Raw genomic sequence first — 18177 nt, 5'->3', positions numbered from 1 at the left:
CACTCCAAGGTCTCTTTGTTCAGCAACACTCCCTAGGACCTTACCGTTAAGTGTATAAGTCCTGCTAAGATTTGCTTTTCCAAAATGTAGCACATCGCATTTATCTGAATTAAACTCCATCTGCCACTTCTCAGCCCATTGGCCCATCTGGTCAAGATCCTGTTGTAATCTGAGGTAACCCTCTTCGCTGTCCACTACACTTCCAATTTTGGTGTCATCTGCAAACTTACTAACTGTACCTCTAGTGAGCTGGTGAATAAGTTAAAGATAACCGATAACACAATATATCACCATTACAATGTTGTACTATCTTGTCTGTCGTGGCTTGCAAACTAAGGGAATATAGCTTAGTTGTTAACCAGTCTTGCCATTTATTGTAAGAATATGTTTGCATTTAAAAAATGAATCATATTTGAGTTTATTTATGAAATGCAGTGAAAGTCTCTTTTGTTCTTGATAATAGTGAGAAAGAGAAACAAATTGACCACTTCAGTGATTAAATAAAACACTAACAATACTGATGTGATAGCAAAAGGGAAGGAGATCATTACTTGAAAAAAGAAGGAAGTGTTAGACTCTGACAGAACAGGGGACTCTGGCCTCTCTTTGCATAAGCCAGCATAGTCTCAACAGGCTGAATGGCCTTATCCCTGCTCCAGCTGACTAGATGAACAAGGTCTAACCCCTGGAATGTGACTGAAGAAATTCAGTCCTGGGATATATACAATGGTGAGATAATAGTTTAATCAGGAAGACTGAACGTGGCAGAGGTACCAAGCACAGCTGCAGAGGCTCTGAACAAGTCCCTCAGCCAGGGAGTCTGACACAACCTGAAACACTGAACTGAGCAAGGTTTGCATTAGTCACAAATTCTTCTTTAAAATACTTTTATTAGACAGTAGGAGAATGAGGCAACATTGGAATAATTTACAAACACTCCAGAAAATGGTAAAACCAAGGCTCAATAAATTAAGGAAAAGCATAACTTGTTGATAATTAGTACATTTTGTTGATTCAGGTTGAATGTTTTCATTCCCTCAGTGTTATTCCAGTACAGCAGCTGGTAGCAGCATCCGGCAGAATTACACATGTAGCAAATGATGAAGCCCCTCACCACAATGATGCCAGCCTTACCACCGACACTATCTCAGCAGGTCACCATCCACCATCACAGGCACCGACTTATTCAAAACATCACAGAATAATCAAAACCAACCTCCTTCGATTGGAGGTGCATTGGAACTCTCAAAATCAACACGAAAGGAGCAATTTGCTTCCTTGGATCAGCTATCACCATGGATAACTCAACCTTCATTATATTCTTAAACTAAGGATTGCATGGGGAAAGGACTGGCCTGTTAACTATTGAATATCAACTACACACTGCATCTTCATAACCAGAAAACATTTGAACAATTTCTGTGTGAAGGTATTTCTTTTCCTAACTTCTCTGGGAAAGGGACGGAAAGATTGAGTATTCCCCAGATTCTTTACAGAAGGTTGCATAACAGGAACCAAGCAAGCAAGTTAGCAGGAGAGTTCAGTGACAGATCAGCAACTGTATTCCCATTTCCAGGATGAGGGCCCAGTGAGGCAGTCAGGCACCTGGAGATGAAAATCTAGGGTTCCACTTTATCATGAAGGGCACAGTGCTCTCTTTCAAACATAGAAACCTCACAGCATCAGCCGTCAGACTGGATTACAGCAGGCTCCAGTTATGTTCGCCACGATCAACTTTACCAACTAATTAATATTCCAGCTTTTTCATGAAAAAGTCATGCTGCTGTCCAACCAGAATTAATCCAAACTCCATGAAAATGGTGAGGGGATAGAACCAGAATCAGTATTAATTATTGATGGAATTGGCAAAAACTGCCAGCGAGCCTTGTTCTGGGACAACAGCTGTGTGGGACGTGTGTCACTTCACCCTCTATTTGACAGGACCAAGTGAATACTCAAAACACTTCAATGTCTAACTGGAGGGATCAGTAATGTCTGATCTTTCCCAGAGTGTGCAGCCACTTGTTAAAATATGTCTGTATGAGAGACACTGCTCACCCAGGCAACTCCCAGGAACCTAAGCCCATAGTAGTTTCAAACCACACAAAAAAAGTTAAAATGCTGTTAAAACCCCGGAAACAGAGTAACCAAGTATATCTGAATGATGGCAGGAACTGTAAAATGCACACTAACACTGAATGCACAATATTGTATTGTATTGTTTGAGCCACCCCTGCCCCTTGCAAACTAAATTACTCCCCCATTGTTTAGATAACAATGTGGCTGAGAGTAAAAATATCCTTAATTTGTTGCTCATGCTTTCACACGAACTAACATTTGTCAAACACAAAGCCTTGTATATCTGTGAACAGATCAAAAATCCATAAAGATACTGAGTTAGCACTGAATGAGTGCACGCCCATCAAAAGCCTCTATGTACTATCTAACAAGGCGACATTGGCAGTTTAACATAAATAGGTTAAAAAGTAATGAACTGACAAGTTCAACAGGATTGGAAAGTGTTTGTTGGATAATATCCCAATTTAGGGCTGTTGTTCATGCAGCTAAACTAACCGAGATAGACTGTAAAATATCTCTAAACCTATCACTTATGAACACTTATCAGATTAAAGAAGACTGAATGGCAGATCAGCTACAATCTCACTGAACAAAGGCCCATTCCTGTTCCTATGTAAATACAACATTGAGGAGTTATGTTTGTAATAAAAATGCAAACAATGCAGGAAGTACTCAGTCGGCTAGGCAGTGTTTGTAGACAGAAGAGAAAAACAGTCAGTCAGTCAATGCTTCAGTTCGATCACTTTTCATCAGATATTCCTATTGATGGTGATGCTCAGAGAACTCCCAGAGATCCAGGATACAGGTGCAACTGCAGTGAAAGCTGGACTTCAAGAAAATAAAATCTCAATCAACTGCAATATTGCAAACTAAATCTTAAGTCAGTGAGCTTTGTAAATAGTCTCCTTGCACACTCTTAGTTAAAACTAAATACAGACTTAGTGTTTTCATACCCTGAGTTTCATAAACTCATTACTGAACACTTACTTTTATGATTAGGAAAAAATAAGACTGTGTCTGAGAATTCTAATACCTGCATTTTAGCAACCATTCCTGATGTTGTTATCAGACACTGACGATTCACCCTTGGTATTCCCAGTATTTTGTTTCTTTCAGATCCCCAATTCCTTCTATTTCATTTTCTATTGACAATGCCCACATTGACTCTAGCATTGACTGAAAAGCGAGTAAAGACATTTTTTAGGGTAATGCTGAATCTGCTCTCTATTAAATTCTTGCAACCTTTTGTTCCACAATTTCTCCCTCACCTCTAAAGAACTTACTTGAGGCATTGGCACTACCACTGCCCACCGCCTCCCACTCCCTCAGCAATACCACGAGGGTGTCTCAAGGGAATGATTAAAGACAGCTCATTGAATAGAACCCAAGATTGAAAACACAATCAATAGTGGGAAAATGTTGGACAACTAGTTGCTCCAATTTAAACAGTAATTCCCATGACCAAATATTGACCAATACATAAGAGGAGGTTGAGGTCAGTAGTGTTTACAAGTTGTAAAGAGGTTTGAACAAATGTTTTTTCCTCTAGAACAGGCAGATCATTCCCTATTAGCCCTTCACTATAATTAAAGTGATGGGTGGGAATGGTGATAAGTTCCTGATATTCCATTTATGTACAGTAAATTATTGTAGCACGTTGCCAGTCTCTTGCAGTACAAAAGCAATCCCTCCTGGAAAAAGTGGTACACCCGGAATAAGGAGCTCACTCCAATCCCAGCCACATCTTCCCTTCTGTATAACTGATTTTACTCCCATCGCATATATTGGGCACCCTCATATTCCTGAGGCATTCAATAATTATTCAAAACCAAACATTTTCCTGTTTTCAAAGTCCTTTCATAATTTTTATATAAAAGACAAAAACCTTACTGACGCTTAAAAACCCTCCATTCATTCAAAATTATTCATTTGAAAAGTTCAGATATAGAAAACATTTTTCTTCCCTTCAAAAGAAAATTACATTTCCCTTTAAAAGATTAGATGTCCAAATCACTAAAGGAGAGGTGAACTCTGAACAAAGCCAAACCAGACCAGATTGATCAGTGAACTTTACCAAGGAAGGGAAATCAAACAGGAGGGGGGAATTGAAGAGTCAGATGTAATGAGTAAATGCTACAGCAACAACCTGTTATTAACCTGTTCAGGAAATATAGGAAAGGAGGCATCAGGGTGGACATTTATATTCAATGATGAGGCGAACTACAAATTAATTCACAACCCAACTTCCATCCTTGATGTTTAGATACAGCCTTTACACAAGTCAGGAATAGCTCCAAGGATCCATTTCCCTGCTCCCTTTCCCACTCCATTTTGTGTATGTCTAATGGGCAGAATACCAGAGGTAGTCTTTGAATGTTATTCTCATGTTTAAAAATAATTTGAAAAAATAGCTTGTATTGATTCAGAGTAACACACACTTTAGAAAGCAGCATCCATGTAGGTTCCCTACCATTTCACTGAAGAAGATGTAAGAGACAAAAAGCCAGAAGTTGCAAAAGTTAAATCTTTAAACTTGTTGCTGATTCTCAGTGTGGAGTATCTTTCTTCAGTGGCTGTGGTTATTCCACTCATTTCCACACTCACCCCCACCCTTTTCGACAATCCCCCTCCCCATCACTCCAAGGCTGTTGGAATCAGCACTGATGACCTTGAGTCCCCTCTGATCAGTGGCCACTGTTGATTGTCAATGCATTTAACCAGAGGGCACCCCAGGAATCCTCCCAGATCTGGAGAGTTTCCCCCATCCCCTGCAGAGTAGCCATCTTTCCGAGGTTCAGTTTGGTTGTTGCACACTCCAAGTTCACAGTTCGCCTGTCCTTTGCAACATGGATGTCCTGCTTAACGTCTTTTACGTGAGCCATTTGAGAATGTAATTGTCGAATACAGTGCGGTTGGAGTGCCATTTGGTGTGATGCACATTGTTCACTGTAAAAGTGTGAATGGCTCCCTGGTTATCCAGACTTTTTAAGCCAAACAAGTCCTTGATGTAAACCTGGATGGAAAGAGAACACGTGTTTTATCTTATTTCATTTTCAACTTCCATACAACTTGACTTTGACTTGAACACACAATCAAATGTTGATGAGGTTGTAATTCGCCTCACACACTGTCTGATTAAATTCCATGACATAGAACAAACATTGGAGATTACCCTGCCTCTGGAACGCTGGCCCAGTGGCCAGTAACCAGCTAAAAATGAGTCAGGGTCGAGAGAAATAAAGAGAACACAAAAGACAGAGGAAACATAAACATTCACGTTGCATTAATAACTGTCACAGGAACAACAGTCACTGGCCTCGAGCGGTTTCCCCTGAGAAGATAGAGGAATAAATGCTTAAACATGGCCAGAGGTATTAAATCCACTGCACTGTGTGCACTGAACTGTAGACCGGACTGCAGGTGGGCTTTCAAACACAAAGGGACCAGGTAAACTCAGATGTTTAAAACAGAAATGTTAGTGTTCTCTTAATTGACCCCATCAGAAGTGGCACGGTGGCTCAGTGGTTAGCACTACTGCCTCACAACACCAGGGCCTTGGGTTCAATTTCAGCCTTGGGCGACTGTCTGTGTGGAGTTTGCACATTCTCCCAGTGTCTGCACGGGTTTCCTCCAGGTGCTCCACTTTCCTCCCACAATCCAAAGATGTGCAGGTTAGGGTGAACTGGCCATGCTAAATTGCCCATAGTGTTCAGGGATGTATAGGTTAGATGCATTAATCAGGAATAAATGTAGGGGAATTGTCTGGGTGGGATTCTCTTCAGAGGATCGGTGTAGACTTGTTGGGCCAAATGGCATGTTTCCACACTGTAGGGATTCTATAATCCACTCTGCACTTGCTCTGTATTTCTGGGAGAATCAATCAATCATTCTCTCATTAAAGTTAAACTGTGCTTTTCGCTGATGATTTAATGAAGAAAAGATCTTCACAGGATGACAATGATATCCGCTAACCAAAGGGAAAGATATTAGGGCAGGTGGCCAAAGCCTTGTACATGGAGTGTGAGCATTGAAAAGGATGAAAAGGGTTAGAGAATCAGAGGAGTAGATAAAGATTGTTCCAAAAGTTTGGACACAGCTGGTGAAGGCACGGTCACCAAAGATGGAGCGATGAAAATTAGGGATGGGGAGCAGACCAGAATCAGAAGGGTAACTTTTGTAAAGTTTAAAGGCTGGAACTGTTTAAAGTTGGGTGGAGGCAAGATCGTGGACCTTACACAGGAGGATTAGAGTTTCAACAAGACATGTTTGGGAATCTAGAATCAATGCAAGTCAGTGAGCACAGGGTTGATGGTGGATTGGACATGATGCAAGGTCAGCTGATGCTTATTGAGGGAGGAAAGTGATGACAGCAACAAGTTGCATTTACATAGCAAGGTTAACAGAGTAAAATATTCCACAAACCTTACAGGAATGTGATCAAACAAAAATGTAACTCTGAAGCACATTAAGGTAGATGATCAAACAAGGCAAAATGGGTGGAGAGATCAAATGAATTAGATGGAATTACAGATCTTAGGCTTGTCATCAGAAGGCATTACTGAGTCTCAGGGAATAAAGAAATTAATAAGGTTTTCAGTCGATGGGCAGGACTAGAGTCAGGTGATTTGGTGATGATGGGAATGTATGGTCTGAAGCTCTGAGTGAGGTTAAACAGAACTCGGTGGCTGCAAAACCCAACCAGAGAATGGGGAGCAGGTTTTGGGGTTTACTAGTGAGGGAGTGACATCTACAGTATTGACCAAAGGCCATAGGAACAGGAGGAAGCCAGATTAGAGTGGTGCTGGAAAAGCACAGCAAGGCAGGCAGCACCCGAGAAGCAGGACAATCAATGTTTCGGGCGAAAGCCCTTCATAAGGAATGAACGCAGGGAGCCTCTGGGGTGGAGAGATAAACGGGAGGGGGGGGCCATTCAGCCCATCGAGCCTGCTCCATCATTCAATGAGATCATGGCTGATCTGTGGCCGAACTCCATGTACCTGTCTTTGGCCCCATACCATTTAATACCTTTGTATAATAAACAAAAAATCTACTTCAGATTTAAACTTAACAACTGATCTTGCATCCACTGCTGTTTGTGGAAAGGAGTTCCAAATCTCTCCCACCCTTTGTAGTTAGTTGTGCATCATCACATCTCTCCTGAATGGTCTGGCCCTAATTCTCAGACTACGTGCCCAGGTTCTAGAATCCCAAACCAGTGGAAACCATTTCTCACTTACTCCCTTGTTGTTTCCTGTTAATATCTTGAAAACATTAATCAGATTACCCGTAACTTTCTAAATTATAAAGAAATGAGACCTAAAATCCTCAGAATTTAACCGCTGTTATCCAGTTATCAACTATTTGGACCGTTTTGTCATTTAGCAGGTGGAAGTTTTCGATTGTCCAATAGTGTTTGTTGGACAACTTCACAGCTGTAGTGGTGTGGGTCAGAGAGGTGGTGGTGAAGTGGAACTGCCTGTGCTCAGTGTTCCCCAGGAGCCAGACTCATTCTTTCAGATAATGTTGGGATGGGACAGCAAGTGGTTGAGTAAGTTAAGGTTACCGGGGCAGTTCCCAAGTTACTTTTCACAACTTTATGTTCACATTATTGTTCTGCAAAAGTGTGCATATTTTCAAAGAACTGTTAAAGAGCATTCTGTCCAAACATGGGATCAGAGGAATTAGGAATAGGAGCAAACTATTCAGCCCTTTTGACCCTGTTCGGCCATTTGGTAATGATCGTCGCTGACCTATTTCTGTCTCAGTTCCATTTCCCTATCTGCTTCCCATGCCCTTTACCTACTTGCTTATCAAAAATCTAGCCTCTGCCTTAAAGAAATTCAAAGATCTGGCCTCCACTGCCTTCTTGGGGAGAAACTAATTAACATCTCTCTGAATGAAAAAAATAAAATCCCATACCCCATCTTAAAAACTTATTTTTAAACTGTACTCTTACAGCCCCCCTCTCTCCACTTCCCCGGGATAGTCCCAGCGAGTTCCACTTCAACAGTTTAATACCAGTTGCAGAAAGTTTGGTGCAATATTACCACCTTCTGGCGATGAGCGGTACTGCGAGCAATAAGTGGCGCTGAGATTTCTGAACGGCGATGCAGAACGGTGGTGTAGGGCCGCCACCGGCACTACCGCCAAGTATCATTGATGGGGAATCATGGCTGTGCTACCAAACTAAAAATTTGCAGATGCTGAGCATCCGAAATAAAATCAGAAAAACCTGCAAGTCAGAGTCATAGAGATGTACAGCACGGAAACAGTCCAACTCGCCCATAGCCGACCAGATATCCCAACCTAACCTTGTCCCATTGGCCAGCACTTGGCCCATGTCCCTCTAAGGAGGTAAAAACAATGACTGCAGATGCTGGAAACCAGATTCTGGATCAGTGGTGCTGGAAGAGCACAGCAATTCAGGCAGCATCCGAGGACAGGCAAAATCGACGTTTCGGGCAAAAGCCCTTCATCAGGAATAAAGGCAGAGAGCCTGAAGCGTGGAGAGATAAGCTAGAGGAGGGTGGGGGTGGGGGTGGGGATAGAGTAGCATAGAGTACAATAGGTCAGTGGGGGAGGAGATGAAGGTGATAGGTCAGGGAGGAGAGGGTGGGGTGGATAGGTGGAAAAGGAGCTGGGCAGGTCGGACAAGTCCGGACAGGTCAGGGGATCGAGTTGCTGGAGGTTAGAAGCTAGGATGAGGTGGGGGAAGGGGAAATGAGGAAACTGTTGAAATCCACATTGATGCCCTGGGGTTGAAGTGTTCCGAGGCGGAAGATGAGGCGTTCTTCCTCCAGGCGTCTGGTGGTGAGGGAGCGGCGGTGGAGGAGGCCCAGCACCTCCATATCCTCGGCAGAGTGGGAGGGGGAGTTGAAATGTTGAGCCACTGGGCGATTTGGTTGATTGGTGCGGGTGTCTCGGAGATGTTCCCTAAAGCGCTCTGCTAGGAGGCGCCCAGTCTCCCCAATGTAGAGGAGACCGCATCGGGAGCAACGGATACAATAGATGATATTAGTGGATGTGCAGGTAAAACTTTGATGGATGTGGAAAGCTCCTTTGGGGCCTTGGATAGAGGTGAGGGAGGAGGTGTGGGCGCAGGTTTTACAGTTCCTGCGGTGGCAGGGGAAAGTGCCAGGATGGGAGGGTGGGTCGTAGGGGGGCGTGGACCTGACCAGGTAGTCACGGAGGGAACGGTCTTTGCGGAAGGCGGAGAGGGGTGCGGAGGGAAATATATCCCTGGTGGTGGGGTCTGTTTGGAGGTGGCGGAAATGTCGGCGGATGATTTGGTTTATGCGAAGGTTGGTAGGGTGGAAGGTGAGCACCAGGGGCGTTCTGTCCTTGTTGCGGTTGGAGGGGTTGGGTCTGAGGGCGGAGGTGCGGGATGTGGATGAGATGCGTTGGAGGGCATCTTTAACCACGTGGGAAGGGAAATTGCGGTCTCTAAAGAAGGAGGCCATCTGGTGTGTTCTATGGTGGAACCACTCCTCCTGGGAGCAGATACGGCGGAGGCGGAGGAATTGGGAATACGGGATGGCATTTTTGCAAGAGGTAGGGTGGGAAGAGGTGTAATCCAGGTAGCTGTGGGAGTCGGTGGGTTTGTAGAAGATGTCAGTGTCAAGTCGGTCGTCACTGATGGAGATGGAGAGGTCCAGGAAGGGGAGGGAGGTGTCAGAGATGGTCCAGGTCCATGTCCCTCTAAACTCTTCCAATTCTTATATCTATCCAGATGCCTCTTAAATGTTGCAATTGTACCAGCCTCCACCACTTCCTCTGGCAGCTTATTCCATACACGTACCATCTTCTGTGGGGAAAAGTTGCCCCTTAGGTTCCTTTTAGATCTTTCCCCTCTCACCCTAAACCCTCTAGCTCTGGAGTCCCTTACCACAGATTTTATCTATTTATCCTAATCATGAACATAGAACAAATCGGCCCTCGATTTAAAATAAAAAACAAAAGCGCTGGAGAAACCAAACAGGTTTAATTCAGATAAATGCGAGGTACTGCATTTTGGGAAAGCAAATCTTAGCAGGACTTATAACTTAATGGTAAGGTCCTAGGGAGTGTTGCTGAACAAAGAGACCTTGGAGTGCAGGTTCATAGCTCCTTGAAAGTGAAGTTGCAGGTAGATAGGATAGTGAAGAAGACGTTTGGTATGCTTTCCTTTATTGGTCAGAGTATTGAGTGCAGGAGTTGGGAGGTCATGTAGCAGCTATACAGGACATTGGTTAGGCCACTGTTGGAATATTGCGTGCAATTCTGGTCTTCTTCCTATCAGAAAGATGTTGTGAAACTTGAAAGGGTTCAGAAAAGATTTACAAGGATGTTGCCTGAGTTGGAGGATCTGAGCTACAGGGAGATGCTGAACAGGCTGTGGCTGTTTTCCCTGCAGCGTCGGAGGGGTGACCTTATAGAGGTTTACAAAATTATGAGGGGCATGGATAGGATAAATAGACAAAGTCTTTTCCCTGGGGTTGGGGAGTCCAGAACTAGAGGGCATAGGTTTAGGGTGAGAGGGGAAAGATATAAAAGAGACCTAAGGGGCAACATTTTCACGCAGAGGGTAGTATGTGTATGGAATGAGCTGCCAGAGGATGCGGTGGAGGCTGGTACAATTGCAACATTCAAGAGGCATTTGGACGGGTATATGAACAGGAAGGGTTTGGAGGGATATGGGTCGGGTGCTGGCAGGTGGGACTAGGTTGGATTGGGATATCTGGTCAGCATGGACGGGCTTGACCGAAGGGTCTGTTTCCATGCTGTACATCTCTATGACTCTACGACTATGACTCACTGACCTAAAACACAGTCAGTCTTTTTCTTTCTACAAGCACTGCCAGACCAGTGCTTTTCCAGCATTTTGTTAAGTGAAAGATAGAATTAAAAAGACAGGTATCTAGAACCTAAGGATGATGCTAGTTGGCTGAACAGACGAGTTCTCCATTTGGCAATGTGAATTCAGACTGCATAACTACAATATATAAACATGAAATAAGTAAAGTACTGTAAGTCAGTTTCACCGAGGGGAACTTGGATGGTGAAAAGGGAGGAAGCATTGCATCTCTCACGCTAGAGTTTCTTGTTGAAGTTAGGAATGCAGTTTTCAGAAATAGGTTGTTAACTATAAATAAAATATTTGGGTGAAATAACAGTACAATCAGCTGTTCAAATCCAGTCATGCAGGACATACATAAATTTGTAAAACTTAAATTTCAGCCTCGAGGTGGCAGTGTGTCTCCATGTAAAATGATGTTTATATTTCAAAATTGTTCATCATCACCGTATTTAATAAACATCTTGACAAAGTAACTCAGTACACCTACGATTGTAAGTGAAGTCGTGACTAAAGCTCGGACAGTAAAAGAAATTGACGTACCTAACATAAATAAATCTAAATTTAGATCCTGAATAAGTTTCTCTTGTCCCCACCAAGATACGTTAAAATATTCTTAGAAAATGCAGAAAGTTTGTGGCTTTAGTTTTACTGCTTTGCTAACCAGTTGTGTTGTTGCACTAAGTAAGCTGCTATACAATCTAACAGTAAAGGTTAAACAATGAAATATGTCGATGCAGTACCATCATAAAGACATTAGGTGGTGCTGCTGCACCGGCTGAAAAAACTTAATTTTATCCCTCAGACAGGTGGTGCTGGAGTTGCACTGTCTGATTCTACTTTCAATTTACATTTTTTTAAAAAAAGAATAAACATTTCGTGGGGCATGTGGCTAAACTTGCATTTACTGTCAATTCCGAATGGCCCCGAAGAAAATGTTTCAGAGGTGCCTGCATGAATCGCTGCAGTCCCTTTAGTACAGGGAGATCCACAACACCATTAGGGAGTTCCAGGATTTTGACCCAGTGATACTAAGGGAAGCAGGTGGGGATGTTCCCTATGTCTGCTGCCCTTGTCCTTCTAAATGGTAGATTTGCAAAGAGCTGACTAAGGAGCTCCAATGATTATATGGCATCTTGTAGATGTCAAAATAATTCTTTTCCGATGCTCCTGAGATTTTCTCTGGAACAACAGTTACATTATACAGACAGGATGCAGAGCTGGGCAGAGAAATGGTAGATGGAGTTCAACCTGGATAAATGCGAAGTGATGCATTTTGGAAGGTCGAACTTGAATGCTGAATAAAGGATTAAAGACAGGATTCTTGGCAGTGTGGAGGAACAGAGGGATCTTGGTGTTCAAGTGCATAGATCCCTCAAAGTTGTCATCCAAGTGGATAGGGTTGTTAAGAAAGCATATGGTGTTTTGGCTTTCATTAACAGGGGGATCAAGATTAAGAGCTGCAAGGTTTTGCTGCAGCTCTACAAGTCCCTGGTGAGACCACACTTGGAATATTGTGTCCAGTTCTGGTCGCCCTACTATAGGAAAGATACTGAGGCTTTGGAGAGAGAGAGAGTGCAAAGGAGGTTTATCAGGATGCTGCCTGGACTGGAAGGCTTATCTTACAAAGAGAGGTTGACTAAGCTCTGACTTTTCTCTCTGGAGAGAAGGAGGAAGGCAGGTGACCTGAGCGAGGTATACAAAGGCATGGATAGAGTCAATAGCCAGAGACTTTTCCCCAGGGCAGGATCGACTGGTACGAGAGGTCAAAATTTTAAGTTATTAGGGGAAAGGTATAGAGGGGATGTCAGAGGTAGATTCTTTACGCAGAGAGTTGTGAATACATGGAATGCGTTGCCAGTGGTGGTGGAAGCAGAGTCATTAGGGACATTTAAGCGACTACTGGACATGCACATGGACAGCAGTGAATTGAGGGGTGCGTTGGTTAGGTTATTTTATTTTAGATTAGGGATAATCCTCGGCACAACATCGTGGGCTGAAGGGCCTGTTCTGTGTTGTACTTTTCTATGTTCTAATGCTGTCTCACTGTATCTTTACCTTCTCTGTTTGTGTTGATGTATTTGGATACACAGATGCAGAAGTAGATTAACTAATATCCTCAATAATAATCAACTCTCCATTAAACTAAAACACAAAGAAAGCACTAATTTCCTAGAAACTACAGCGACTGGCACAAGATAACAGCATAAGTTTACAAAGTTTATTTTTAAAAATTGATTTTTATTCCAGACACAAAAACCATTAGCCGAACTAACCACATCTTCCTCTGGCAAGGACACAGCTCCTACATTTACATGGCACTGATATAAAACTGAAACGATTTAACTAGCTGGTTTACAACCCTGTTAGTGCACCCGGATCTCAATCTCAGATTCAAATTTAATGATTGGCAAGGTTTATTGTAGGAGGATTAACCACACCTTTCCAAAGAGAGAAACATCTGAAATTATACAGCCCTCAATAAGATGTTCCATATTGATTTGTAAGGAATTCAGTATCTCGGTGGTGATTTTAAATGTCCTCGATCCCATTTAGCCGTACATTGGTTGCAAGCTGCCATTTCCCATTTGCAGCCTCCCTCTTCTCTCTCTACCCCTGACCTCCTTTGGCTGACATCCACTCCAGGAAACAGAGTCCAGCAAAAGATCCTCCTTCTCCAGCCTGCCATTCCCATCTCATGGAAAAAACCTGCTCTCCAGCACTGATGTTCCTTGCTGCTCACCAATCACAAGCTGTTTCTCTTCCAGGTTTTCAGCTGGCTCTATCAAAAGCAAAGTTAAAAATCACACAACACCGGGATATAGTCCAACAGGTCGATGCCATGTTATAGACACCAGCTCCTGACGAAGGAGCAGCAATCTGAAGCTAGTGCTTCCAAATAAAGTACAAGTTTTCAGAGTGCTGCTCCTTCTTCAGCTAACAAGTGACTATAACCTGGTGTTGTGTCATTTTTAATTTTGTCCAGCCCTGTCCACCGGCACCTCCACATTATGGCTATCAGAAGCAAGTACAGGAGAGAGCCAACCTCTGATTGGAGGTGGAGTACTTTACAATTCTCTACCATTCAATCTATGAGGCAACTTCCCTCTGATTGTGGAGGTGGAGGGGAAGAGTGGAAACCACAGAATGGATCGCCCTGGGAGATTTCAGGAGAATCGACTCAATTCCTGGATATTCTGACAGTTGGTGCACACTGCGGAGGCTGTGAGTGATGAAGCTGGTGAAGCAGATGCCAATAAAATGTGCTGCTTTTCCTGGATGGTGTCAAACTTCTTGAGTTTGGTGCAGCTGTACTCATCCAGGGAAGTGGGGAGTCAGGAGGGGAGTGACTCACTGCAGGATTCAAACTATCCATCAATGGCCCCAATTATTCAACCAGGATGATCCTCTCACACAGGAGTAAGTGAGGACTGCAGATGCCAGAGATCAGAGTCGAGAGTGTGGTGCTGGAAAAGCACAGCAGGTCAGGCAGCATCTGCGGAGCAGGAGAATCAACGTTTCAGGCAAAAGCCCTTCATCAGGAAAAGGGAGGAGGCCCATCGATTATCCTGCTCCTCAGACGTTGCTTGACCCGCTGTGCTGTTCCAGCACAACACTCTCACCTCTGATCCTATCACCCTCCAGATACACAGAACAGGAACACAAGGACATAATACCTGCTCATCACAAGCAGCTAAGACACAAAAGAAATGTACAACAGTATCACAGAAGAGTTACAGAACAGAAGGAGTCCATTCAGCTCATCATGTCTGCACCAGATTTCCAAATGAACAATTCACCAAATGGCATTCTCCTGCCTCTCTATAAACACCAGTTTTTCAGATAACAGTCTATCCTCCTGTTCAATGTTTCAATTGGATCTACCTCCACCTCACTCCCTCACAGACAAACATTCTGTTCCAGACATTAACCACTCGGTGTGTGAGTAAAGCATTTCTTCATGTCACTATTACCAAAACTAATATACTTCAGATGGTGAAAATCACAAGTGAAACGGGAAATACAGAAAGCAGTCCACAGAATACACAGTTATAGAGAAAACCAACCAGACTGAAATAACCTGAAATGACCACCTGGAAGAACTGATACCAATGAAACAGTTTTGGAACAATACTGAGGCAACGAATAACAAAGTGAGGTGCCAATGTGACAATAAAGAAAATTAATAAGATCTGTTTAAAGATGAAATGTAACCATTTACAGCAGAATAACACAGAGGGAGGGGAGACTTGGAGAAAATGGCCACATCTCTCACAGCCCAGACATTCTATGGAAGAAATAGGAGAAGACCCCATCAACCTGACAGTGATGTTTGGGAACCCCCATCACCTCCCCCACCTCCCAGCCTGTGGTCCCTCCCCCACCCCCTGGCCTGTGGTCCCCTCTGTCACCTCCCCCACACCCCGGCCTGTGGTCCCTCCCCCATCGCCCGGCCTGTGGTCCCCTCCGTCACCTCCCTCACCCCCCGGCATGTGGCCCCCTCCGTCACCTCCTCATCCCCCGGCCGTGGTCCCCTCCGTCACCTCCCCCAACCCCCGGCCTGTGGTCCCCTCAGTCACCTCCCCACCCCCCGGCCTGTGGTCTCCTCCGTCACCTCCCCACCCCCCGGCCTGTGGTCCCCTCCGTCACCTCCCCATCCCCCGGCCTGTGGTCCCCTCAGTCACCTCTCCCACCCCCCGGCCTGTGGTCCCCTCCGTCACCTCCCCATCCCCCGGCCTGTGGTCCCCTTCGTCACCTCCCCACCCCCCCGGCCTGTGGTCCCCTCCGTCACCTCCCCCATCCCCCGGCCTGTGGTCCCCTTCGTCACCTCCCTCAGACCCTGGACTGTGGTCCCCTCCGTCACCTCCCTCAGACCCTGGCCTGTGTTGAGCCACATCACCTCCCTCACAGACGCTGCCCCAGGATGACAACCCCCCCCCCCCACCCCTCAGGTTGCGACTCACTGATGTGAGCACTCAAAAACTCACCAGCTGTTGTCTCATTTCTATCACTGTCTCGTTCTCATCGTAAAATCCAAACTGACTGAAAGAGAAACAGAAAGGGGCTTTAATTAACATCTCGTAACATAAAGTGGGGAGGCAAAATGGCAACATTTTTGAGAGTGAGTGAGTGAGTGAGAGAGAGAGAGAGAGAGAGGACAAAGAAAGTGAGTGTGTGAGAGAGAGAAAGTGAGTGAGAGAGACAAAGAGCGACAAAGTGTGTGTGTGCACTTGCGTGAGAGCGTAAATGTGAAAGAAAGTGTGTGAGAGTGTGAGATAGGAAGGGAGAGAGTGTGACGGAAAAGATTGTGTGCGTGTGAGAGAGAGACAGACAGATGTTGGGAGAAGGACATGAGAAAAGGCCCCTGGTTGATCGTCAGCCTCAGTTGTTCACTCCTGCAATCACCTTTCACAAAGGACTGGGAATGTTTTAACATTCCTCACCACAAAGGGCTAATGTTTTTGTGAGCAATTTGGTCCGATTGAATGAATCCTACGCTGTCAATAGATCATAGCTGTCCTGAGACGTTGTTAAATCTCGGTGTGCTGTGTAACCTGCTTCCAGACCCTGGACAACACCTTACAGAATGAACAGCCCTTTCATGAGCACACACATACTCCATCCCAAATCATCCCCCTTTTTAAAATTCACTCACAGGACGTGAGTGTCGGTGGCTAAACAAGCATTTATTACCCACTCTCTGTTTGTCCAGAGGGCAGTTCAGAGTCAACCACATTGCTGTGTGGGACAGGGTATTCCAGCCTCAGGAACCCAGTCCGGGCGGAGTCTGGGACAGGGTATTCCAGCCTCAGGTACCCAATCTGGGTGGAGTCTGGGACAGGGTATTCCAGCCTCAGGTACCCATTCGGGTGGCGTCTGGGACAGGGTATTCCAGCCTCAGGTACCCAGTCCGGGTAGCGTCTGAGACAGGGTATTCCAGCCTCAGGAACCCAGTCCGGGTAGCGTCTGAGACAGGGTATTCCAGCCTCAGGAACCCAGTCCGGGTGGAGTCTGGGACAGGGTATTCCAGCCTCAGGTACCCATTCGGGTGGCGTCTGGGACAGGGTATTCCAGCCTCAGGAACGCAGTCCGGGTGGAGTCTGGGACAGGGTATTCCAGCCTCAGGTACCCATTCGGGTGGCGTCTGGGACAGGGTATTCCAGCCTCAGGAACGCAGTCCGGGCGGAGTCTGGAGCCTGTGGCCCAGTTGGAGGGAGATTGGTACTAGAATCAGAGGGTAGTCTCCAGCTATGTAGCCACTCACACTCCACACCCCATCAGGAACAGACTCTTACCTTGACTGCCATGGAGTTATCACCCCGTCATCTGGTCCACCAATCAGAACAAGTTTCTTGATCCTCAGAAAATTTTGCTTCCATTCTAATAAAAACAAGGACAAAAACAACAACAACTCAGAAACCAAAAATAGCTGTCAAACACTGATAAACAACCAGCAACTTGAATCGAACTGAATTGAATTTAAACAGACACTGTCTCCCTGTGGGACTGGGTGGGGACGGTGGGTCAGACACTGTCTCCCTGTGGGACTGGGTGGGGACGGTGGGTCAGACACTGTCTCCCTGTGGGACTGGATGGGGACGGTGGGTCAGACACGGTCTCTCTGTGGGACTGGGTGGGGACGGTGGGTCAGACACTGTCTCCCTGTGGGACTGGATGGGGATGGTGGGTCAGACATGGTCTCTCTGTGGGACTGGGTGGGGACGGTGGGTCAGACACGGTCTCTCTGTGGGACTGGGTGGGGACGGTGGGTCAGACACGGTCTCTCTGTGGGACTGGGTGGGGACGGTGGGTCAGACACTGTCTCTCTGTGGGACTAGGTGGGGAAGGTGGGTCAGACACGGTCTCTCTGTGGGACTGGGTGGGGACGGTGGGTCAGACACGGTCTCTCTGTGGGACTGGGTGGGGACGGTGGGTCAGACACTGTCTCCCTGTGGGACTGGGTGGGGACAGTGGGTCAGACACTGTCTCCCTGTGGGACTGGGTGGGGACGGTGGGTCAGACACGGTCTCCCTGTGGGACTGGATGGGGACGGTGGGTCAGACACGGTCTCTCTGTGGGACTGGGTGGGGACGGTGGGTCAGACACTGTCTCCCTGTGGGACTGGGTGGGACAGTGGGTCAGACACTGTCTCCCTGTGGGACTGGATGGGGATGGTGGGTCAGACACTGTCTCCCTGTGGGACTGGATGGGGATGGTGGGTCAGACATGGTCTCTCTGTGGGACTGGGTGGGGACGGTGGGTCA

At 45.7% G+C, this 18177-nt stretch overlaps 1 protein-coding gene across 1 annotated transcript in view; it reads right to left on the bottom strand.

The window, feature by feature from the left end:
* Nucleotides 1-870: 870 nt before the first annotated feature.
* The window catches only part of LOC148140060 (lysosomal thioesterase PPT2-A-like), a 43074-nt gene continuing 25767 nt past the window's right edge, over nt 871-18177 (bottom strand). Inside the window, exons 6-8 of the mRNA XM_087979235.1 lie at nt 17209-17293; nt 15901-15955; nt 871-5092 (exon numbers count right to left, since the gene is read on the bottom strand). Of these exons, the coding sequence (XP_087835361.1) occupies nt 4949-5092; nt 15901-15955; nt 17209-17293 (284 nt within the window). The 3' untranslated portion in view covers nt 871-4948. The remainder of the gene's footprint in view (nt 5093-15900; nt 15956-17208; nt 17294-18177) is intronic.

The sequence above is a fragment of the Chiloscyllium plagiosum genome, unplaced genomic scaffold (genome assembly GCF_037043375.1).
Source record: "Chiloscyllium plagiosum isolate Xiang-an unplaced genomic scaffold, Cpla_swu_hap1 HiC_scaffold_35, whole genome shotgun sequence".
In the NCBI taxonomy this organism is placed as follows: domain Eukaryota; kingdom Metazoa; phylum Chordata; class Chondrichthyes; order Orectolobiformes; family Hemiscylliidae; genus Chiloscyllium; species Chiloscyllium plagiosum.
The sequence above is the reverse complement of the archived record's forward strand: the minus strand, read 5'-3'. Positions and strand labels throughout refer to the sequence as shown.